We start from the raw sequence: 24,937 nt of genomic DNA on the forward strand, positions 1-24,937 counted from the left end.
TTTTATCCAAAAATGGTTTCTTGAAAATTTTGGGCCAGGCTGTGAGTCATCTACCCTCTGTGTGGAAAGGGCCCACAGAATACCCTTTAAAAAAAAAACCTCCAGGGGCTCCACCTAGGTCTATTTTGGCAAAATTCCTCTGTTCAAAGGATCGAGACTGGGTTCTCAGATGTAAAAGAGAAGTGGCAGATATTTACTTTGATGGTAATCTAATATTAATATTTCCCGACTTCTCACGAGAGACCCAACTTAGAAGGAGATCTTTTGTGGATGTGAAAAAAAGATTAATTGCAGCCAAAATTAATTATTCGATGTTATACCCGGCCAAGCTGAGGGTGGTCTATAAGGATTCCGTTAGGTTTTTCTCCGCACAGGCAGAGGCTGTGCAATGGTTGGACTCGATGGGTTTATGAAAGAAGATGGAAAGGTGTCGAGGGGGAGGTTGATGAGGGGTGAAGGCGGGGGGGGAGGTTTGGAGGAAGGAAAGAGGTTGATGGGTATTGCAGAATGCACTGTCAACCAAGCAGGGGGGTTTCTTTGGGATGGGAGTAAGGGAGGGATTGGCTGCCGTCGTTTGCTTCGTAGTTATGCGTGCCTCTCTGTTAAGATGGGGGACTTGGAATTACCTCTATTTATAGGACATGCCGTGTAATATTCTGTTCTGGAATGTGAGGGGGCTGGGAGACAGAGTGAAGAGGACGGTGGTGTTTGATCTTGTGGTTCGTCATCTACCTGCGATTGTGGTACTATTAGAGACCCACGCAACATTAGATAGGATCTATACACTGAAAAGGAAATGGGCTTCTCTTGAGTACCACGCTTGCTACTCCTCTTATGCAAGAGGTGTCAGCGTATATATCCATCGGGGGATGGAGTTTCAACCGCTAGATAGTTTGATTGATAAAGAAGGGAGATATGTATTCCTTCACGGGTATTGGAAAGGGCAGGAGGTGATATTGGCCTTTATTTATATCCCCCCACCATTTAAATCAATGGTTCTTTCACAGTTAGCTAAATATATATCCACAAAAAATCAATGTGCGTTACTAGTGGCAGGTGATTTTAATGCAGTGCCTGACCCTGAGCTGGATCGGTTCTCTTCGCTTTCTGGGCGCGGTCGCACTGGATCCCCTTTGACTGCTGTGTGCCAGGAGCTGGCGCTGGTTGACATCTGGCGCCACCTCTATGGCAATAAAAAAAAACTTTTCATGTTTTAGCCAGTCACACGGGTCAATGTCCCGTATTGATCTGGCCTTTGCAAGCCGGGATCTGTGTGGTCACGTCCTGAGAATGAAATACGAACCTCATGGAATTTCGGACCATTCCCCAGTTCTGATCGCGTTTGCGGAGGCCCCAACTGCAGGAAGGACCTTTAAACTGAACCCGCACTGGTTTGATGTGATAGGGGAGCAATCCCGATTAGACCAGGATATTCAGGAATTCTGGGGCTTCAATGTAGGCTCAACCCATATTCATTATGTGTGGGACGCTTTGAAGGCCCATATAAGGGGCTTATATTTTAATAAAATTAATAGGTTTAGAATAGAATTGCGGCGCAGGGAACAACAACTGACAGAGTCAAGAAGGAGTCTACGCGCTGCATTAATTGATTGCCATAAGGAGCAATACATTAATCAGTTAAAGGAGGCTAATTCACAGCTTAAGACACTCTTGTATAACAAAGCACAACACAAGCTCTTATTTCAAGGCCAGAATCGCTTTTGTGAATCCGGTAAAACTGGCAGGTTTTTGGCTCGTTTGGTGGCCAATCAGAGAGAGGCTACTAGTATAAGAGAAATTAGGAATTCACAGGGTGTTGGGGTGAGATCTGCAGAGGAGATTAGGGAGGAATTTGTGAAATATTATTCTACCCTCTATAAATCTGACTCTATGTTTAGCCGTACTGATATGGATCAATATCTTCAACAATTGGAGCTCCCCCAGCTATCCGTACAAGACAGAGAGATGTTGGACTACCCCATTCTTTTAGAGGAACTTTAAGCGACTCTTCCATCCCTAAAATATAATTCATCTCCAGGCCCAGATGGATTGCAGTTTGAATTGTATAGGTACCACGCCAAATCACTCCTGCCGATCCTACGTCTAGTTTTGAATGAATCCTGTGCATTTGGCTCTCTACCTCCATCATTTAGAGAGGCAGTGATTACCCTGGTCTTAAAAAAGGAGAAGGATCCATGCGATATGGGGTCATATAGACCTATATCGCTCTTAAAAACGGACTATAAGATCTTTGCAAAAATTTTGGCTAATCGCCTGAAGAGAGTTATAGCCTCTCTGGTACACCCCAATCAGACGGGCTTTATCCCAGGCCGCCAAATACAGATGAGTCTATATAGGGTCTATCTGAATTTGTCTGTTGGGGGTAGTATAGACCACTCAGTCCTGTCCTTAGACGCCGCAAAAGCGTTTGACAGGATGGAGTGGCCTTTTTTGTGGGCTACGATGTCTCACTTTGGCCTCGGGAATTTATTTTTGGAAATTACCCAAATGCTATATGAACAGCCGGTTGCATGTATCAATATCAACGGTGTTAGTTCTTCACCTGTTATGATGCGGAGAAGGATGAGACAGGGTTGCCCCCTGTCTCCACTCCTCTTCGCCCTTTTTATTGAACCATTGGCTTGTCGGATCCGGTTAGATAATTGTATAGATGGCTTTGGGGTGGCGGGAGTGAGTGATAAAATAAGCCTATATGCTGATGATGTGATTCTGTTCTTGGATCAGGGTTGGAAAATTCTCCCGTACGTGATAGAGGTAATAGAAGACTACGGTAAATTATCAGGCTATATGATCAACTTATCAAAGTCATCGCTCCTCCCACTGAACCGAAAAGCTGTAGATGAAGGGAAGCGAGTCCGTGTTTTGGTCCCTAATGATACCTTGGACTATTTGGGGGTTAAGATTGGGGTTCCTATAAATAGGTTTTACGAGCTTAATTTGGCCCCGGTCCTGAATAAAGTTAAGGCCAAGATAAGCGCTTGGCGTAAATTGATACTGGCACAGACAGATCGAATAGCACTGATTAAGATGATTATATTACCTATAGTCTTGTTCCCGATGTGCGCTTCCCCCATTTGGATCGATGATATCTTCTTTCATAGACTGGAGACCCTGATTAACGATTTAATTTGGGGAAGGAAGAGGGTGCGTATAAAGCAGAGATATTTATGGTTGTCGGAGGTAGATGGTGGGCTGTCACTACCTTTTTTTCAAGGTTATTATTTATGTTCACAGATTCAGCGTTGTTGTCATTGGAAAGGGAGTTTACTTTCACGGTATTTGATTAAAGTAATTGATAAACCAATAGAGAATATCTTTACATGTTTGGAGACTGGGTATATGGGAATGAGGAAGTCCTTGCTGATCCCTTGCTCACTACAGAGGGTGTGGAACAAGCTGAAGGAGATCCTTAAAGTCTCTGGTCCGTTTGCTTTCACCCCCCTGTGGGAGAATAGGGGGCTAGAGGAATTCTCTAAAATTATAGATTTTGGTTACTGGTCACGTAAAGGTATCAACAGGGTGTCTCACCTTTTTTATTTGGGTCATTTTAAATCATTTTCAGAATTTGGTTTTACTGATAGTTCACCATTAGATTTATTTATGTATACACGATTGAAACATATATTTGATGCCTCTAGGAATAGGGGCCGTATTTTTCCACGAGAGAATATATTTTTTGATTACTGTGACGCCCAGAAGTACGAGAAGGTGAAGATATCTAGATTATACGCTAAACTCCGAACAGCACTGGCAACTGTAACACCTTTTAAAAGCCCAAGTAAGTGGGAGCAAGAGCTGAATTGTTCTCTACTGCAGTGGTCCACTATTTATAGGAATGTGAGAAAGGCGACAGTTTCCAGTGCTCATAGATTAATCCAATTTAAGATCCTCCATCGATTGTACTATACGCCAAAAATCCAAGGAAAATTTCCCCAAAATAAAGCCAGGGATTGTTGCTGCCCTAAATGTGGATATGTTAATGCGGACTATGTCCATTTGATTTGGAGCTGCAGTAAAATAAGAAAATATTGGGATGAGGTTTTCTCTACCCTACAAAAGGAGTCTTTAACGAACTATAACCCGGGGATCTTGACAGTGATTTTGGGATATGACCTGTCAGAAATTGAAGTCTCACGCCAGGTTAGACAGTTTTGGATGAGGGGATTGATGGAGGCTAAGGCTATATTGATCAAGTATTGGGGTTCTGTCTCCCCGCCCTCGACAAGGGAGTGGGGTTTATACCTTCAACAAATTAGAATATATGAGGATATTGAAAGGAAACGGAGAATGGCACGCATAACTACGTAGCGATATTCATGATATTTTTATTTTTAATATTAATATTAATCTGTACTTGATTGAAAGGAGTGGACGACAGCCAATGGGGGGGGGGGGGGGGGGGGGGTTATACCTAGATTTCCTACTATCTTAGGTGTGAACTTAGGATGACTTACATAATTTGTATATAATGATGTGCATAACTGTCATACTATGTACACCAATGTGTTCAATACTGTTTCATGTACTAATATTATGATTTCTAAAATAAAAATAAATATATAATAAAAAAAAAGCGCCACCAAAAATTTCCATTAAAAAAACATAAAACCCAAAAAAAAAAAAAACCCTTAACATGTGCAGATATTTGGGTTAGGGCTCATGCACATGACCATGTGCTGGCCGGGTCAGTGCTGCGGACCGCAAATTTCGGTATGCAATGCACGGGCACCCACATGCGGATCGCGGACCCATTCACTTGAATAGGGTGCGACATCGGCATCCTACGGTCCGAACCGCAAAAAAATAGTGCATGCACTACTTTTTTGCGGTGCGGAGGCACGGCCAGAAATACCATGGAAGCACTCCGTAGTGCTTCCGTTGGGTTACGATACGTGCTTCCGATCCACATATCAAGTGAATGGGTCTGTATCCTTAATGCGGGGTGCACACAACCAGTGCCCCGTGTATTGCAGACCCGCCGTATGCGGGCTGCAATATGGCCGCAGTGGGGCAACAGCCGTGTGCATGAGCCCTTACAAAAACTCTTCAAAAGCTTTTTACCATCATGGCATAGATCAGTTTCAACAGTCAACAGTTTCAAGGTATGAAAACCACTTGCTTAAGTTTTTAGATTGCAAAATTATTTATGAATTTCCGTAATTTTATATCTCCACGTCACATCACACAACCTAGAGCTTAATATTTAGTATCACTTAATAAGAGACTTTAGTATTCGGGCCATCATCACTTCAGTGGCGGATCCAGAGCCTGGTCTCGGGAGGGGCACTTCCAGATTGTTTTGAGGCGGCGGACAGATGCCAGATGCCTGTCCCGCCAAACTGAGGGACGAACTGAAATGTCCTAGTCCCCATGGCTAGTTAATCACATTACATATAATCTAATAAACTGTCTGAAGTAATGGTACAGTCTTCTATAAAGATGGTGGTGCGCCCTTGTGGATACAGAGTCCCTGGTAATAGTCTTTGACCACACGGGGCAGTAAATGATTTCTTTTCATTGGGGCTCTCAGATCTGATCAGTTACACACACTGGTCTTCTGCAGGTCTTGCGGGAGGTCGGCGGCTCAGGGCCAGTCTGATCACACTCTGCACTGAGGAGACAGATCGCAGAACTCCCCCCGCACTGCAGAGACAACACAGGACCCCCACACCTTACCGCAGACTCATGCACAACACCCTGCTGCAGGCGCTCACACACACGCAGGCTCCCGAGGCACTGCGAGAGAGACAGGCAGCGATGTCCCCATCAGGTTGTCAGTGACAGTGTGAGCAGAAGAAATGCTCTGTCTATAACTAAGGAGTATCAGGGTACATTATACAGGGGTAATATAACTGCTGAGGAGGGGTATCAGGGTACATTATGCAGGGGTAATATAACTGAGGAGGGGTATCAGGGGACATTATACAGGGGTAATATAACTGAGGAGGTCCATCAGGGGACATTATACAGGGGTAATATAACTTATATACCCCGATACCCCTCCTCAGTTATATTACCCCTGTATAATGTACCCTGATACAGTGGCAGATCCAGGGGGGGGGGGCAATGGGGCAATTGCCCCCCCCTACCCCGAAGAGTTTCCCGCTGATTTTAATTTCTACTCTAAGCCACCGCTGCACCGCAGTGCCGCACTGTAATTACAATACCTGTCCTACAGTCCTGAGGGCTGTGGCTAAGTTCACATGGGGGGGGGGGGGGGCAGAAGAGCCGTGCGTGCAGGTGTACGCAGCCAGGAGAGGGAGTGGTCCTGTCTGGGCGGCCGGCAGCAAAGTTGGAAGGAAGAGCCTGAGCTGCTTGCCCGGCCAGCGCGCCTAGTGCTAGTGAGGTGAGGGCGGAGGCGGCGTGATAGTGTTCGTGCCCAGCTGCTGCTGCCCCCTTACAGGATACAAGAAGAACACTGCTGCCCTGGCTGAGACCCGTGAGTTTGTGACCCTACCCTACCTCTGTATAATTAAGTGAGAGAGATAGATATATATATATATTAGATATATAGATATAGATATATATATATATATTATCCAAAGGATGAGGCAGCACTCCAAGTAAAGTGAAGAAATGGTGGATCTTTTATTCCCCTCTGCAACGTTTCAACCGCTCAGTACGGTCTTTCTCAAGCATACAACATGGTGTCATACAGGGGTATTTATACCCAAAAATACATAGCAACAATCAAAGTGACAATAATTCAATAAAAAAATATATAACCAAGTGTAAAATACAGTGGACAACACAACATAGTGAAAATTACATCAATAGTGATTTACATGTGATACTGCATCATATATAGAAGTGATAATCATAATACCAACATAACCGTGCATTAATTGGTGACAATAAGATCCATCAACGCACTGTGATATCACCTGTGTATACATATTAAAAGTGATTACAATCAATAAAGTAAAAACACTGACAAGGCGGTGCATGGACAGGGGCGCCAAAAGTCCACGTCCTCACAGTTAGACCGTGCATGCCCAAAGTTCCGACAAAGTCATCCCCAAAGATGCAGCCCAGCGACGTCACCACGGAAACGTGAGTAAACAAATGACCAACGAGACCGTCACGTGACCAATCCAGGGGAGGCGTCGGGCCAAGCCACGCCCGCGACGCCAGGCAAGCGTCGCCCGGCCAACGACGCCAGCTATACCGGCGCCGTTGCCCCAGTAACAGCAAGCCAAACACCGCACATATATATATTTTGTAATTGATCGTCTCTTTTCAGGGGGTCAGACTCACAGATATCTTCGCAGACACGATTATACTGTCCAAACTCTTGCTTTATTTCAGACAATTTAGCAAAGCACAGGTTAAGAAGTCGCAGCTTCAACTTATCACGTGTGACATCCACACAAAATAACAAACCTTTGCCCAGCTAGGCTCTAACTAAACACATAAGCGTATCCTTTACTCACCTAGAGAGCCCTGTTCACACATGGAACACAAATGCGGCTTTCCTCAGCCATTCAGTCCAGCAACCTCCAGGCTGTGACACTTCTTTTGGGTGATTGTGGCCCAGTAGTGCTCCGGACTCTGGCCTCGTGATCCTTGTTTCACAGGCGTCACCGTGTCCCCCAAAGTTCAGGCTATCGCCTAGCCTCGTGGCCCCTCAGCCCACCTGGCTAAGACCACTCACACAGAGCCTCACCAGGACTCTGCTTCACAAAACACTCCAGAGTGAGACACACCCAAGATCCAGTAGCAGGATTAAATAGGATCCCTGGACATGAGCATGCCCTAAGTCCCGGACTGGAGCATGGGGAACAGGCACCCACCCAACACATTGCCTGTTCCCAGTAAAAGCCCGCCCTGAAATAGCTAAACAAGCTACACTATCTATATGGTGTCTCCAACTACTTTAGTGGACACCTGGACTAGGGCTTTTACTCCACTAAGGCCAGGCCCCTTGGTGACACACTCCTGGTGCAAACAACACCTCAATGTTCACATTGCCACAATATATATACAGTAATAGTAAATAACGCATATGTACCCTGCTACCCCTCCTCAGTTATATTACCCCCTGTATATAATGTACCCTGCCTGATACCACTCAGTTATATAACTGAGGGGTATCAGGGTACATTATACAGGGGGCAATATATCTAAGGGGTATCAGGGTACATTACACAGTGGCAATATAACTGAGGAGGGCTATCAGGGTACATTATACAGGGGTAATATAACTGAGGAGGGCTATCAGGGTACATTATACAGCAGTAATATAACTGAGGAGGGCTATCAGGGTACATTATACAGGGGTAATATAAGTGAGGAGGGCTATCTGGGGACATTATACAGGGGTAATATAACTGCTGAGGAGGGCTATCAGGGGACATTATGCAGGGGTAATATAAGTTAGATTACCTCTGTATAATGTCCCCTGATATCCCTCCTCAGTTATATTACTCCTGTATAATGTCCCCTGATCGCCCTCCTCAGCAGTTATATTACCCCTGTATAATGTCCCCTGATAGCCCTCCTCAGTTATATTACCCCTGTATAATGTACCCTGATACCCCTCCTCAGTTATATTACCCCTGCATAATGTACCCTGATACCCCTCCTCAGTGATATTACCCCTGTATAATGTACCCTGATACCCCTCCTCAGTTATATTACCCCTGTATAATGTACCCTGATACCCCTCCTCAGTTATATTACCCCTGTATAATGTATCCTTAGTTATATTACCCCCTGTATAATGTACCCTGATACCCCTGAGTTATATAACTGAGGGGTATCAGGCAGGGTACATTATATACAGGGGGTAATAAAACTGAGGAGGGGTGGCAGGGTAGGGTACATATGCGTTATATACTGTTACTGTGTATATATATATAACACTTAATTATACAGAGGTAGGGTAGGGTCACGGACTCACGGGTCTCAGCCAGGGCAGAAGTGTTCTTCTTGTATCCTGTAAGGGGCCAGCAGCAGCTGGGCATGAACACTATCACGCCGCCGCCGCCCTCACCTCACTAGCACTAGGCGCGCGGACCGGGCAAGCAGCTCAGACTCTTCCTCCCAACTTTGCCGCCAGCCGCCCAGAGGGGACCACTCCCTCTCTACGGCTCTTCTGCCCCCCCCCATGTGAACTTAGCCACAGCCCACAGGACTGTAGGACAGGTATTGTAATGACAGTGCAGCACTGTGGTGAAGCGGCAGCTTAAAGGGGAAATTGCCCCGTTGCCCCCCCTGGATCTGCCACTGCATCACTTTATTGTCAATTATAGTTATGCACTTAATGTAGGCATAGATTAATATTTTTATTTACTGGAAATGCTGCCCTTTTAGGCTTGCAGTGTACTCAACAACTACTTACCTTCTAAGTCATCATTCTCTTTAATTGCAATTTTATATGAGATGAATTGAGTGAAGATGCTGCCTTTTTCACACTTCTCAGCTGCAATTACAGCTTCCTTTGCCTGCAAAAAATAGAACCAAAGAGCGGTGTTGCAGAGCACTGCTTAGAATTTTGAAAAATGCTTACTATTGTTTTTCTGTTAACCTTTTAGCAACCAATGAATGCATATGTACATCATTAGTCTCAAATTAAGGTATGGAGGGGGTTCATGATCTAGGTCAACTACTCCACTGTACACAATGGCATATGACAGCTGTGTTACACAGCTGACACCCAACGTCAGTGACAAGGATAATAAATAGCTCTGATTCAGGCCATTTAACCTCTCAAGTGCTACGGTCAATAGTGACAGCCGTATCTGAGCGTGCTCTCCTTGTCCTCCACTCAGCACATCCGACTGTAATCATTAGGTGTCAGTCAGTTGTTTCTGAAGTCCAACAGGCCTGCCATTTTATGACTTCTATGCCAGATGCAGGGTATAATAGAGTGTCGATATTCACAATACAAATGTCAAGTAAAATAAAATCAGATTCAGTTTTTTTTTTTGTGACCCTGTCTTACCCCAAAAAATTTGAATAAGAAGTCAAAAAGTCACATGTACAAAAAAAACTACAGCATGCCATGCAAAAACAATGAGCCATCACATAGCTCCGATGGTAGAAAAATACAAAAGTTATGGTTGTCAGAAAATGGCAACACAGAATTAATTATTTTAAGAAAAATACTTTTTTAGTACAATTAGTAGCACATAACAAAAACTATGTAAATTTGGTATTGCCATATGTGTACGTACCTGCTGAACAATAGTATCAATTCATTTTTGTTGCATCATGTACCCATGAAAAACAAAGCCCATAAAACAAAAGTACTTGTAGTAGTCATTTTTATTTGTACCCCGCAAAAATTTTTTTTACAGTTTCCCAATAAATTTCCTTTACCATTAAATGGTTTCATTGAAAAGTAAAACTTGTCCCGAAAAGAACAATAATATGTCTATGTCAAAATGAAATAAAAGTTATGGCTTTTTAAAGGTGAGGAGGGAAAAAACTAAATATTTTTTCTTGGTCCTTAAAGGGGTTGTGTCACCTGGGACATTGATGGAATAATGCTACGAGTCGCACATCTATCTCTAAAACGGGCCCCCAAAAGTGAATAAGAGTGCACTGCGCATGTGCAGCGTGCTCTCCATAAATTTCTATGGGAGTTCCAAAAAATGCCAAGCACACTTAGCTATTTTTGGAAGTCCCATAGAAGTGAATGGAGAGTGCACCACAAGCATGGCCACAGATCCTTTCACTTCTATTTTCAGAACTCCCATAGCAATGAATGGAGGGTGACTGCACATGCATGGCTGCTCTCTGTTCACATCGGGGATTCCGTTCTGGAAATAGGTGCGGGTCCCAGAGGTGGATCCGACTTTAGTGGCATATCCTAGTGATATGCCATCAATTTCTCAGATGAGACAACCTCTTTAAAAAAGACAGTCAGGTATTATCCAATAATAGTTACCAGTCACAGACTTTGGAGGGATCTTTATTGCAAGCTGCTAGCAATTAATTTGCATCTTCTAGAAGGTATAAGAAAATAATGGCACAACATAAATAGTGATGGACGAACACCTGCCGGGACGGACCGCAAACACGATCAAATGTTCGCGAACCGCAAGTTCGCGGCGGGTCCCATTCATTTTAATGGCAGGCGAACCTGAAAAACCTTTAGCTCATATTTGCAGCCAAGAAATAATTACTAGAAGTGCACAAATAGTCCCACAACATGGACAGTGACATACCAGATGTATTATTCGAATTTGCGATCTCCATTCATTAATTTTTTCAATGCAAAATATCGGCAATATAATTTTCACGTACGGACATGCGCAAATGCACTATACAGTACCCAAATGCACTATAAAGAAAGTATATAATATGGTATATAACACCCCGCTTCAATCAGTTTTTTTTTTGGGGGGGGGGGGCGACTGGCATATCACACCAGTAGAAATTATTTGTTCCAAAAACGCTTGTCCCTCTACACTCACCTAAAGAATTATTAGGAACACCTGTTCTATTTCTCATTAATGCAATTATCTAGTCAACAAATCACATGGCAGTTGCTTATATGCATTTAGGGGTGTGGTCCTGGTCAAGACAATCTCCTGAACTCCAAACTGAATGTCAGAATGGGAAAGAAAGGTGATTTAAGCAATTTTGAGCATGGCATGGTTGTTGGTGCCAGACGGGCCGGTCTGAGTATTTCACAATCTGCTCAGTTACTGGGATTTTCAAGCACAACCATTTCTAGGGTTTACAAAGAATGGTGTGAAAAGGGAAAAACATCCAGTATGCGGCAGTCCTGTGGGCAAAAATGCCTTGTGGATGCTAGAGGTCAAAGGAGAATGGGCCGACTGATTCAAGCTGATAGAAGAGTAACGTTGACTAAAATAACCACTCGTTAAAACAGAGGTATGCAGCAAAGCATTTGTGAAGCCACAACACGCACAACCTTGAGGCGGATGGGCTACAACAGCAGAAGACCCCACCGGGTACCACTCATCTCCACTACAAATAGGAAAAAGAAGCTACAATTTGCACAAGCTCACCAAAATTGAACTGTTGAAGACTGGAAAATTGGTTTCTTGAACATGACAATGAGTTCACTGTACTAAAATGGCCCCCACAGTCACCAGATCTCAACCCAATAGAGCATCTTTGGGATGTGGTGGAACGGGAGCTTCGTGCCCTGGATGTGCATCCCTCAAATCTCCATCAACTGCAAGATGCTATCCTATCAATATGGGCCAACATTTTTAAAGAATGCTATCAGCACCTTATTGAATCAATGCCACGTAGAATTAAGGCAGTTCTGAAGGGAAAAGGGGGTCCAACACCGTATTAGTATGGTGTTCCTAATAATTATTTAGGTGAGTGTACATAAATATAAAACGTAACCTTTAATAATGTTACTATGAGGGTCCATTCACACGTCCGTAAGTGTTTTGCGGATCCGCACATCGCCGGCACTATAATAGAAAATGCCTAATCTTGTCTGCAATTGCGGAAGCACGGATGCAGAGGTGCGAATCCGCAAATGCGGATTTGGATCCGCAAATGCGGATGCGGACAGCACATTCTGGCCCCATTGAAAATAAATGGGTCTGTACCCGTTCCGCAAAATTGCGGAACGGATGCGGACCCATTTTGCGGACGTGTGAATGGAAAAGATATCCCTCAAAATGAAATAAATTAAATTATTAAAGTTAAGCAAAAAGCATAGATGTGGTAGGCAATAACAAGTGCTCGGCGACACTAAATCAGGTGCTCGGCGGCACCAAATCAGAAACCATATGTCCTACCACAATCCGGGGGGTTCCAGTGCACATCCATGAATCCCGGAGGGAAAGCAAAAAACATCTATCTCTGGGCTAGATGATGATGTGGTATTGAAGGACAGGGTGTGCAAAGAACTGTCCCTGATGTTGCCTTACAGGGGGGTGCTATTCTGGCCCTGATAGCCTAACCACAGACCACCCGCCCTGATGAGAGCGACCCCGTCCGGAACCTTACCCTATTTAAAAATGGCCCTAGTAAGCCCCTAGGCCCTTGACTTTCAGGTGATCACTATATAGATCTATGTGTTTTTGACTCCTTATAAAAGTATATTATAAGTATATCGCACCCCTCTGTGTATCACACCTATCGATAGCACACCTATACCAGTCCTTAAAAAGACATTTGTGGCCCTATTAGCTAGCGTAAGGTGTCCCTAACAGTCTGTCCCTGCTCCCCACAGCAACCTCTCCCTACACTGGCAAAACACTGAATGTAAAATGGCGGCCAGATCAGGTTTATTTATAAGGTAGGGGGTATGTCAATGTGCTGAAATGTCTCAATTGGCTGTCCTGTCCCACCTGATGGATGTGTCATGGGTCAAAGTTCTTCACAATGTAAAAGAATTGTCACCGCCAGCTCTGTGAGAAGATCTGGCAGACGTTCTTCTCTACCTGTTGTATGATGTTATTTGTTTTGGTTTCACTTTCTCATCTCCTTTCCATCTCCCAGCTGTCACCTATTTGCACTGATTGTGTCCCTTTAGATCCCCTCCCATACTGCCTCACTTTGCGGTTTATACTTCTTCCTGGATTGTGTTCACTGCTGGATGATGCTTCTCCTGATTCCTCAGATAAGTCTGTTTCCTTTATTTGTGTTTCTTGCTGGCTTGATTGTAGGTGACCCTGACTCCGTCCGTATTAAGTGCAGGGAGCCGGTGGTCGTGTCCCCTCACTATTATAGGGTTTTCAGGTGTCACATAGCATAAGGTATGAGGGCATGCAATCGTCTACCACAAAGATCTTTGCATGGGCATAGCAGTCAGGGAGAGCTCTAGGGGTTTTATAGGGCTCACCCATATGCTCCTTAGTTTGGGATCAAGCCAGTCGGATGTTTATTTATAAGTTCCAGCTTTCTGCAACACCATCCGTGACATTATAAACCGCCATAACCGTCTTAAGCATGGATCCGGTTTCAGCCTTGATTGACCGCATGCAGGCTCTTTCACTGGAGGTAGCAGATCTCCATAAAACTGTGTCTCAGTTTCAGGTGACCGGTTCTGCTTGCGTTCATGGAGTTTGTTCCGAGCCTAAGATTTCGCTTCCGGATACGTTCTCCGGGGGTAGTGAAAATATTGTTTGCTTTAGAGAGGCTTGCAAACTCCATTTTCGCCTACTTCCCCATTCCTCTGGTGATGAGGAGCAGAGGGTGGGGATCATCATCTCGCTACTCAGGGATAACGCTCAGTCTTGGGCCTTTTCGCTGCCGGTCGGAGCACGGCCCCTCCGATCGGTGGATGAATTTTTAGTAGCCCTGGGACAGATATATGATGACCCGGATCGTATTGCTCTGGCTGAATCTAAACTGCGTCTTTTATGCCAGGGTAAACAGTCCGCAGAGATATATTGTTCAGAATTTCGGAGATGGGCAGCTGATACTGGTTGAAATGATGCTGCACTCCGAAGTCAATTTTGCCATGGTCTTTCGGAAAGATTGAAAGATGCATTTGCTTTTCATGAGAGACCAGCATCGTTAGAGTCAGCCATGTCTCTATCTGTTCGGATTGACAGGCGTCTTAGAGAGAGAGAGGAGACTACTCCTTCCTGTCATATTCAGTCCAAGGACACTGGGGCTGTATCATTCAGTGCGCAGGGGTCTCAGTCTCTCTCAATCCCCTCTGAGGAGGAGGCCATGTAGCTGGGTTTGCTTGCCTCTGATAGTAGAGGATTCAGCTATCAGAGGAGGGTTTGTTTCTGTTGTGGGGGTATAAATCATTTGGCTAATGTTTGCCCCTCTAGGAGATTCATGGAGTTTTCTGAGGGTAATAAAAGAAAAACAAAAAGAGAAAAACCCTCTAAAAACTTTCTGTTTGCTACTATTGGCAAGGTTGATGTGGAAATTGAAGGTTTGCCATTTAGGCTACTTTCACACTTGCGTTCGGGGTTCCGCTTGTGAGCTCCGTTTAAAGGCTCTCACAAGCGGCCCCAAACAGATCCGTACAGCCCCAATGCATTCTGAGTGGATGGGGATCAGTTTGGCACCGTTTGGCCTCCGTTCTGCTCAGCAGGCGGACACCCTAACGCAGCTTGCAGCGTTTTTGTGTCCGCCTGACCGTGCGGAGCCAAACGGATCCGTCCAGACTTACAATGCAAGTCAATGGGTACGGATCCGTTTCACGTTGACACAATATGGTGCAATTTCAAACAGATCCGTCCCCCATTGACTTTCAATATAAAGTCAGGAGTCCCCTATTAATATACCATCAGATCGGAGTTTTCTCCAATCCGATGGTATATTTTAACTTGAAGCGTCCTCATCATCATGGAAACGCCTCTATGTTTAGAATATACCATCGGATTTGAGTTAGATCGTGAAACTCAGATCCGACAGTATATTCTAACACAGAGGCGTTCCCATGGTGATGGGGACGCTTCAAGTTAGAATATACTGAGAACTGTGTACATGACTGCCCCGTGCTGCCTGGCAGGTGCTGCCAGGCAGCAGGGGGCAGACCCCCTCCTGTATTTAACTCATTGGTGGCCAGTGCGGCCCCCCCTCCCTCCCTCCCTCCCCAGTATTAAATGTGACCAGTGCGGCCCCCTCCCTCTATATTTATTGGTGGCCAGTGCGGCCCCTCCCTCCCCAGTATTAAATGTGACCAGTGCGGCCCCCCTCCCTCTATATTCATTGGTGGCCAGTGCGGCCCCCCTCCCTCCCTCCCTCCCTCCCTCCCCAGTATTTATTGTGACCAGTGCCTCCCCCCTCCCTCTATATTCATTGGTGGCCAGTGCGGATTCCCAGTATTAAATGTGACCAGTGCGGCCTCCCCCCCACCTAATTAAAATCACCCCCCATCATTGGTGGCAGCGGAGAGTTCCGATCGGAGTCCCAGTTTAATCGCTGGGGCTCCGATCGGTTACCATGGCAGCCAAGACGCTATTGCAGTCTTGGCTGCCATGGTAACTGATCGGAGCCCCAGCGATTAAACTGGGACTCCGATCGGTACTCTCCGCTGCCACCAATGATGGGGGGGGTGATTTTAATTAGGGGGGGGAAGAGGGGAGGCCGCACTGGTCACATTTAATACTGGGAATTCGCACTGGCCACCAATGAATATAGAGGGAGGGGGGCCGCACTGGTCACAATTAATACTGGGGAGGGAGGGGGGGTCGCACTGGCCACCAATGAATATAGAGGGAGGAGGGCCGCACTGGTCACATTTAATACTGGGGAGGGAGGGAGGGGGGGCCGCACTGGCCACCAATGAATATAGAGGGAGGGGGGCCGCACTGGTCACATTTAATACTGGGGAGGGAGGGAAGGGGGGCCGCACTGGTCATATTTAATACAGGGGAGGGAGGGGGTCTGCCCCCTCCTGCCTGGCAGCACCTGATCTCTTACAGGGGGCTATGATTCGCACAATAATTGTACACAGTTCTTTTAGTATATTCTAACTTGAAGCGTCCCCATCACCATGGGTTAGAATATACTGTCGGATCTGAGTTTTCACAAAGTGAAAAATCAGATCTGTAAAAACCAGTTATGCATTATAAGCGTTTGCATTATAGGAGCGGATCCGTCTGTGCAGACACCAGACGGATCCGCTCCAAACGCAAGTGTGAAAGTAGCCTTACTTGTAGTTCACGTTTTCTCCTACCTGCCAGGGTGGCGCTAGACAGCAAGAACATTGTTTGTGAGATTTTTGTAGATAGTGGAGCAGCTGTCAATCTCATTGATAATCAATTTGCAATAACGCATGGTTTCCAGGTATGCACTTTGGAAAAGGATATACCTGTTTTTGCTATCGATTCCGCTCCACTTTCTCAAAGATCGTTAAAGGGCATAGTTCACAATATCCGTTTGACTGTGGGTGACGCTCATGTTGAGGATATGTCATGTTTCGTCTTAAGCGGATTACCTACTCCTCTAGTGTTGGGGCTACCCTGGCTCACTAAACATAACCCCACCATTGATTGGCAAGCAAGGCAAATAAATGGTTGGAGTGAGTTTTTCTAGAGAATTGCCTCACGGCGTCTCTTTCAGAGGTTTCTACCAAGACTGTGCCATCTTTTCTCTCTGAATTTTCAGATTTATTTTTCGAGAGTGGTGTCCAGGAGTTGCCCCCGCACCGGGAGTACGACTGCCCTATTAATCTCATCCCAGGCGCCGTACTTATATCTCTGAGAGCCTGAGAAAGGGACACATCCGACCCTCGAAGTCACCTGTTGCCGCTGGTTTTTTGTTAAGAAAAAAGATGGTTCTTTAAGACCTTGTCTGGATTTCAGGGAGCTGAACTGTATCACGGTTCGTGACCCATATCCGCTTCCTCTGATCCCGGACCTGTTTAACCAGATTGTTGGGGCTAAGGTTTTTTCTAAGTTGGATTTAAGAGGGGCATACAACCTAGTCATGGTCAGGGAAGGGGACGAATGGAAGACGGCCTTCAATACCCCTGAGGGTCATTTCGAGAATTCGGTTATGCCCTTTGGTTTGATGAATGCTCCGGCCGTCTTCCAACATTTTGGGAACAGCATTTCTCATAATTTATTGGGGAAATTTGTACTGGTGTATCTGGATGACATTTAGATTTTTTCTCCTGATTTCAAGACTCATCGAGACCACCTACGTCAGGTCTTGCTGATTCTGCGGGATAATAAATTGTACGTTAAACTGGAAAAATGTGTGTTTGCGGCTCCGGAGATTCAATTTCTTGGTTTTCTTCTCTCGCTTCTGATTTTCGCATGGACCCTGAGAAGGTCCGCGCTGTGCTTGATTGGGAGCTTCCTGAGAATCAGAAGGCGCTGATGCGGTTTTTGGGTTTTGCCAATTATTACAGAAAGTTCATTTTGAATTATTCCTCTGTTGTTAAGCCACTCATTGATATGACTAAAAAGGGGGTAGATTTTTCTTCGTGGTCGGTAGATGCGCTTAAAGCCTTTTCTAGTATGAAAGAGAGTTTTGCTTCCGCTCCCATTTTGGTACAACCTGATCTCTCTCTACCTTTTATTGTTGAGGTGGACGCTTGTGAGATGGGTGTGGGTGTGGTCTTATCTCAGGGTCCCTCTCCTGCCAAATGGCGACCGTGTGCCTTTTTCTCAAGGAAACTCTCCTCTGCAGAGAGAAATTACGATGTGGGAGATAGGGAGTTGTTGGCCATCAAATTAGCGGGAGCCAGACACCCTATTACCGTGTTTACAGATCATAAGAATCTGGCCTACTTGGAATCGGCCAAGCGTCTGAACCCGAGACAGGCCAGATGGTCTTTGTTCTTTTCTAGGTTTAATTTTGTTGTTATGTTCCGCCCTGGGGTTAAAAATGTGAAGGCAGATGCCCTGTCACGTTGTTTTCCGGGAGGGGGGAACTTTGAAGACCCGGGTCCCATTTCGGCTGAAGGGGTGGTCGTCTCTGCTCTTTATCCTGATTTGGAGGCAAAGGTTCAGGCAGCCCAGGCAGAGGCTCCTGATCTTTGTCCCCCCGGGAGGTTGTTTGTGCCTCTCGCTTTACGACACAAGGTTTTTAAGGAGCACCACGATACTGTCCTTGCTGGGCACCCGGGGAGCAGAGCCACAGTGGATCTCATTGCTCGGAGATTCTGGTGGCCGGCTCTTCGTAAGACGGTGGAGGGTTTTGTGGCAGCCTGCGAGACCTGTGCTCGTGCCAAGGTCCCTCACTAACGGCCATCGGGTTCTCTCCTCCCGTTACCCATTCCTTCCCGTCCTTGGACGCATCTGTCCATGGACTTCATTACGGATTTGCCTCGTTCCTCGGGGAAGACTGTGATTCTGGGTAGTAGTGGACCGTTTTAGCAAAATGGCGCATTTCATTCCCTTTCCTGGGTTACCCAATGCTAAGACGCTGGCGCAAGCGTTTGTTGATCACATTGTTAAATTGCATGGCATTCCTTCAGACATCGTTTCTGATAGGGGCAAGCAATTTGTTTCCAGATTCTGGAAGGCCTTCTGTTCTTGCTTGGGGGTTCGGTTGTCGTTCTCTTCTGCTTTTCACCCGCAGTCAAATGGTCAGATCGAACGCGTCAATCAGAATCTGGAGACATATCTGCGCTGTTTTGTGGCGGAGAATCAGGAGGATTGGTGTTCTTTTTTGTCCCTTGCTGAGTTTGCTTTAAATAACCGTCGCCAGGAGTCCTCTGATAAGTCACCATTTTTTGGTGCATATGGGTTTCATCCGCAATTTGGGACATTCTCTGGAGAGGGGTCTTCTGGTTTACCTGATGAGGAGAGATTTTCCTCGTCTTTGTCATTTATTTGGCAAAAGATTCAGGGTAATCTGAAGAGGATGAGTGAGAGATATAAGCGTGTGGCGGATAAGAGACGTGTGCCTGGTCCGGACCTGAATGTGGGGGATCTGGTGTGGTTGTCTACAAATAATATCAAACTAAAGGTTCCCTCTTGGAAGTTGGGTCCTAGGTTTATTGGGCCTTACAAGATCTTGTCCGTCATCAATCCCGTTGCCTTCCGTCTTGATCTTCCTCAGACTTGGAAGATCCATAATGTTTTTCACAGGTCCCTATTAAAACCTTATGTCCAACCCACTGTACCCTCCTCTTTGCCTCCTCCTCTGATTCTGGTTGATGGTAATCTTGAATTTCAGGTCTCTAGGAGTGTGGATTCTCGCATTGTCCGCGGTTCTCTCTAGTACCTCGTTCATTGGGAGGGTTATGGTCCTGAGGAGAGGATGTGGGTCCCAGTGGCGGACATTAAGGCCACTCGTCTCATCAGGGCTTTCCGTAGGTCTCATCCTGAGAAGGTGGGCTCAGAGTGTCCGGAGTCCACCCGTAGAGGGAGGGGTACTGTCACCGCCAGCTCTGTGAGAAGATCTGGCAGACATTCTTCTCTACCTGTTGTATGATGTTCTTTGTTTTGGTTTCACTTTCTCATCTCCTTTCCATCTCCCAGCTGTCACCTATTTGCACTGATTGTCTCCCTTTAGATCCCCTCCCATACTGCCTCACTTTGCGGTTTATACTTCTTCCTGGATTGTGTTCACTGCTGGATGATGCTTCTCCTGATTCCTCTGATAAGTCTGTTTCCTTTATTTGTGTTTCTTGCTGGCTTGATTGTAGGTGACCCTGACTCCGTCCGTATTAAGTGCAGCGAGCCGGTGGTCATGTCCCCTCACTATTATAGGGTTTTCAGGTGTCACATAGCATAAGGTACATGCAAGGGCATGCAATCGTCTACCACAAAGATCTTTGCATGGCATAGCAGTCAGGGAGAGCTCTAGGGGTTTTATAGGGCTCACCCATATGCTCCTTAGTTTGGGATCAAGCCAGTCGGATGTTTATTTATAAGTTCCAGCTTTCTGCAACACCATCCGTGACAAGAATATGGCAGGCGCAAATAGCTCCATATGTTCGCATGTTTGGCGAATCGCAAACACGCAAAGTTTGCTGCAAAACGACCGCCGGGCGAAACGCAAGGCCATCTCAAAACATAAAGTCCTAAGAATGGAGGCTGTAGAATTACAATGGGATTGCAAGTAGTTGCTAAAAGAGACATGTCAGGAGCAGTGACAAGTCCTCTTTAAGCGGATTCTGTCATTTTTTATGTAAAGAAGTAGAAATAATATAGGGACAATCACTTTCTATAAAAGCTAGAACCAGCCCTGTAACGCACATGAATCCAGAGCTCCTCCAGTTATTGTTCCAATTGTTCTAATTCAGGGATCCTCAACCTACGGCCCTCCAGCTGTTGCAAAACTACAGCTCCCAGCATGGGAGGGCTGCAGGCTGGGCTTCCCTGTTCTACTTGATGAGCTTCACCTTGACAGCTGAAGGGGTGTGTCCTTTCTGCTGCAGATCTCCCCCTGTAACTGTCACAGCTTCTAAGGCCCCTAGCAGACGAGCGTGTCCGGATTAGGTCCGGATGCGTTGCGTCGTAGGTACGGAATTGCAGTCAGTTTTGACTGCGATTGCAGTCCGATGTTCAGTTTTTTTTGCGCGGGTGCAATGCGTTTTGCACGTGTGTGATAAAAAACTGACTGTGGTACCCAGACCCGGACCCGGACATCTTCGCTGAAGTTCAGGTTTAGGATCGGTGTTCTGTATATTTTATTATTTTCCATTATAACATGGTTATAGTCCATCAAGTAAAAGGTCCATTGTGGGGTTAAAAAATAAAATAAAAATTAAATCACCTCATCCACTTGATCACGCAGCCGGGCTCGTCTTCTTTCTTCTTCTTCTTGCAGGACCTGGCTGGAAAAGGACCTTCAGTGACGTCATCACGCTCACCACGTGGTGAGCGCGGTGACGTCAGCACAGGTCCTGCTAAATGAAGATAGAAGGTTCTACTATCTTCATTCAGCAGGACCTGCACTGATGTCACCGCGCTCACCACGTGGTGAGCGCGAAGACGTCACCGAAGGTCCTTTTCCAGCCAGGTCCTGCAAGAATTTTTTTATTTTTAACCCCACAATGAACCTTTTACTTAGCATTCTGAATTAAAGAATGCTATTATTTTCCATGACCATGTTATAATGGAAAATAATAAAGTAAATGGGTCCCGGGTAACTCATCCCTCGTCTCCTTAGCAACCATGCGTGAAAATCGCATTGCATCCGCACTTGCTTGCGAATGCTTGCGATTTTCACGCATCCCCATTAATTTCTATGGGGCCCGCAGAATATAGAACATGCTGCGATTTTCACGCAACGCACAACTGATGTGTGAAAATCACCGCTCATCTAAACAGCCCCATTGAAGTGAATAGGTCCGGATTCAGTGCGGGTGCAATGCGTTCACCTCACACATTGCACCTGCGCGGAATTCTCGCCCATATGAAAGGGGCCTAAGAGTACATAGGGCTGGAGGAAGTTGAAGAATGCAACTGAGCATATGCAACTACCTCAGTAAGTGGACATGCACATCACTATACAGATTAAACACCAAGGAGTGCAGTTATAATGAAGTAAAGAGAATATCTCACAATTAGTAAACTATAAAAGTAAACCATAAAAGTAACTATTTGTTCATGCTGATTTAACCCCTTAAGGACCTCTACTAAACCATTAAAACTATGGCAGAATGGCCACCCTACCTGCCCCCTTAACTGTGATCTTTACAGCAGTCCACACCCTTAACAGTGTCATCCACAGTGCCCTGCCCCTTTAAAGCTGACCTACAGCAGTGAAGAAAAATGGCTGGTGTAAAACTGTGTGTATGTGGAGACTAAGGGCCTGCGAGCTTCTATTGGCTTATAAGGGTCATATTGGCCAATTAATTTTTTGGGAATATCTCAGGAACGGTACATGCTAGAGAGCTGAGACCCGGTCTAAAACCTTCCCAGACACCTGATGTACCTGTGTGCCAAATTACGTGATTGTAAATGCGATGGTACGGATTCCTTTAGCGGACATACACACATACATACACTCAGCTTTATATATTAGATGATTATATTTATCAATTCTATTATAATAATACTAATACTATATTAGGATAATTTAAATATTGTCTGAAACACATTAGAGTTTTCTGGTTACACAAAAAAAAAAAATAACAGCATTTAACTTAACTGCATTATGTAAGTCAGATGATGAAGTGCATTTTGAGTCCTGCAGCATAACTGCAATCTGTCACTGCACCCTGTGTTTACGTCCCATGCAAGACTCACGGGGAGTGTGTGTAGCATCAGATCTCTGCCTCTTGTTCCCCTCCCAAGTCGAATGCCACAGATCCAAACCTGCTTGAAGCCCTGAGACACGGCATCATTGCTGACATCACATCTAAAGGGCAGGGTCCAGGAGAATGAGCAGAACACCCCTTCAGATGCCAGGTTATTGATGATGTTATTGATGATGTTGTGTCTTACAAGCTTTGACACGCCTCACATGTAGACGTGATGTCATGGAAAGAGGGGACCAACATTGTGGAATATGACAAGTGCAGGAAAATTGGGCATTACAGATAAACAATCACTATTAGTATGTGTTGTTTCCTGTCAATGGTTGCTCAGAACTGCATAACCAGAATCCCCCTTTAACTGTTCAGTTGAGTATAACAAAGAATAATACCTTTTATAATGTTTCTCTTAAAATCTAAACTACAACAGACAAAATACCTTTATGGATAAAAGCATGACAACATGAAGCTAACCTTTAATGGCTCGTTAAGGTATAGAAAACAGGAGGCCCGATTCCTCTGAAGTTTAGCAAGGTTGGGATCATTATGATTTGCAGCATAAAAACTTAGAGAATAGTTGTACCATTGCAATGCCTCAGAATAATTTTTGAACTGTGAATTAAAACACAAATAATTTAAAGCATTATTAATTTAACATTCAAACAACCCAGCCATTTTTCACCTTCCTTATCCAAGCCATTCTGAGATAGTTTTTTCGTGACACATCGTACTTAAAGGGAACCTGTCACCAGTTTTATGGTGTCCTAACTAAGGGCAACATAAATAAGTGATTGATTCTCTTAGCACAATGCTGGGTCACTTTCTTTAATTGACCCAGTCAATCTGCCAACATCTTGTATTGAAAAGCTCCAGCTGATAATGATGAGTCATGAATATTTATGAGCTCCTGACTCTCCCCGCCCACCTGCTGCTGAATGACAGTTTGTTTCCATATGAACCAGCAGCAGGTGGGCAGGGGAGTGGCTATAGCTCTGAATTAAATATACGCTGGACTCAATGACATCACGCCGGACTCCAATCAGCTCATTAGCATGCGGCATGCGGCATCTTTGTGTGTATATTATGAGGTAACCATCTGTCACACCAGTAAGTGAATACATCTAAGGCACTTTTTAGTAGTTAATGATTGTATATAATTAGTTAGATTATAATCAAATATCCACATGACAGGTTCCCTTTAATGTTAGTGGTAAATGTGAGTTGATATGCTTCACCTTTATTTACAAAAACAATCCAAAATTTACAGAAAATGTTGTTTTCAAAATTTTAATTTCTTTCTCACAAGAATTAAAGGAAATTGGGTGAAATTTCAATATTTCCCTTTTTTTTTTACAGATTTTACATTTGAATCAATTTTTAACAGCAAAACAAACCTCAATATTTGTTACCCTGGTTCTGCATTTAACAGAAACACCGCATATGTGGTCATAAACTGCTGTATGTGCACATTGCACGGCTCAGAAGAGAAAGAGCACCATATGGTTTTTGGAGGGCAGATTTTGCTGGAATGGTTTCAGGGTGCCATGTCGCAATTGAAAAGAGCCTAAAGTACCCCTAAGGTAGAAACCTCCAATAAGTGACCCCATTTTGGAAACTACACCCCTCAAGGAATTTATTGAGGGTTGTACTGACCACTTTGACCCCACAGCTTTTTGGGAATCAGGATAAAGAAAAGGCGACAACTCTGCCATTGTATTTTAGGTTTTATTATTGCAGCGAACACCATGCAGGAAAAATGAAATGTTATTTTTATTCTGCTGGTCAGTACGATTACAGCGATACCAATTTCATATAGTTTCTTTACGTTTTGCCACTTTTACACAAAGTATTTTTGAAAAGAACACTTGTTTTTGTGTCGCCTTTTTTTGAGACATTTTTTTTTATTCTTTTTTTTATTGTACATAGCATGATTATTGGAAAGGGTGCTTTTTATTTCTTGAAACTTTACATTTTTAACCCCTTCAGGACCTGGCTCATTTTCACCTTAAGGACCAGGCCATTTTTTGGAAATCTGACCAGTGTCACTTTAAGTGCTAATAACTTTAAAACGCTTTGACTTATCCAGGCCATTCTGAGATTGTTTTTTCGTCACATATTGTACTTCATGACACTGGTAAAATGAAGTCCAAAAAATTATTTTTTTTGCACAAAAAAATACCTAATTTACCAAAAATTTCGAAAAATTTGCAAATTTCAAAGTTTCAGTTTCTCTACTTCTGTAATAGTAATACCCCAAAAAATTGTGATGACTTTACATTCCCCATATGTCTACTTCATGCTTGAATTATTTTGGGAATGATATTTTATTTTTTGGGGATGTTA

The 24,937-nt window shown here is 44.7% G+C and overlaps 1 protein-coding gene across 1 annotated transcript in view; it reads right to left on the reverse strand.

Annotated features, from left to right (window-relative positions):
• The window catches only part of TEX11 (testis expressed 11), a 1,801,876-nt gene that overhangs the window by 488,614 nt on the left and 1,288,325 nt on the right, over positions 1-24,937 (reverse strand). Inside the window, exons 14-15 of the mRNA XM_040406306.1 lie at positions 23,069-23,206; positions 9,365-9,467 (exon numbers count right to left, since the gene is read on the reverse strand). Of these exons, the coding sequence (XP_040262240.1) occupies positions 9,365-9,467; positions 23,069-23,206 (241 nt within the window). The remainder of the gene's footprint in view (positions 1-9,364; positions 9,468-23,068; positions 23,207-24,937) is intronic.

The sequence above is a fragment of the Bufo bufo genome, chromosome 8 (genome assembly GCF_905171765.1).
Source record: "Bufo bufo chromosome 8, aBufBuf1.1, whole genome shotgun sequence".
Classification (NCBI taxonomy): Eukaryota; Metazoa; Chordata; class Amphibia; order Anura; family Bufonidae; genus Bufo; species Bufo bufo.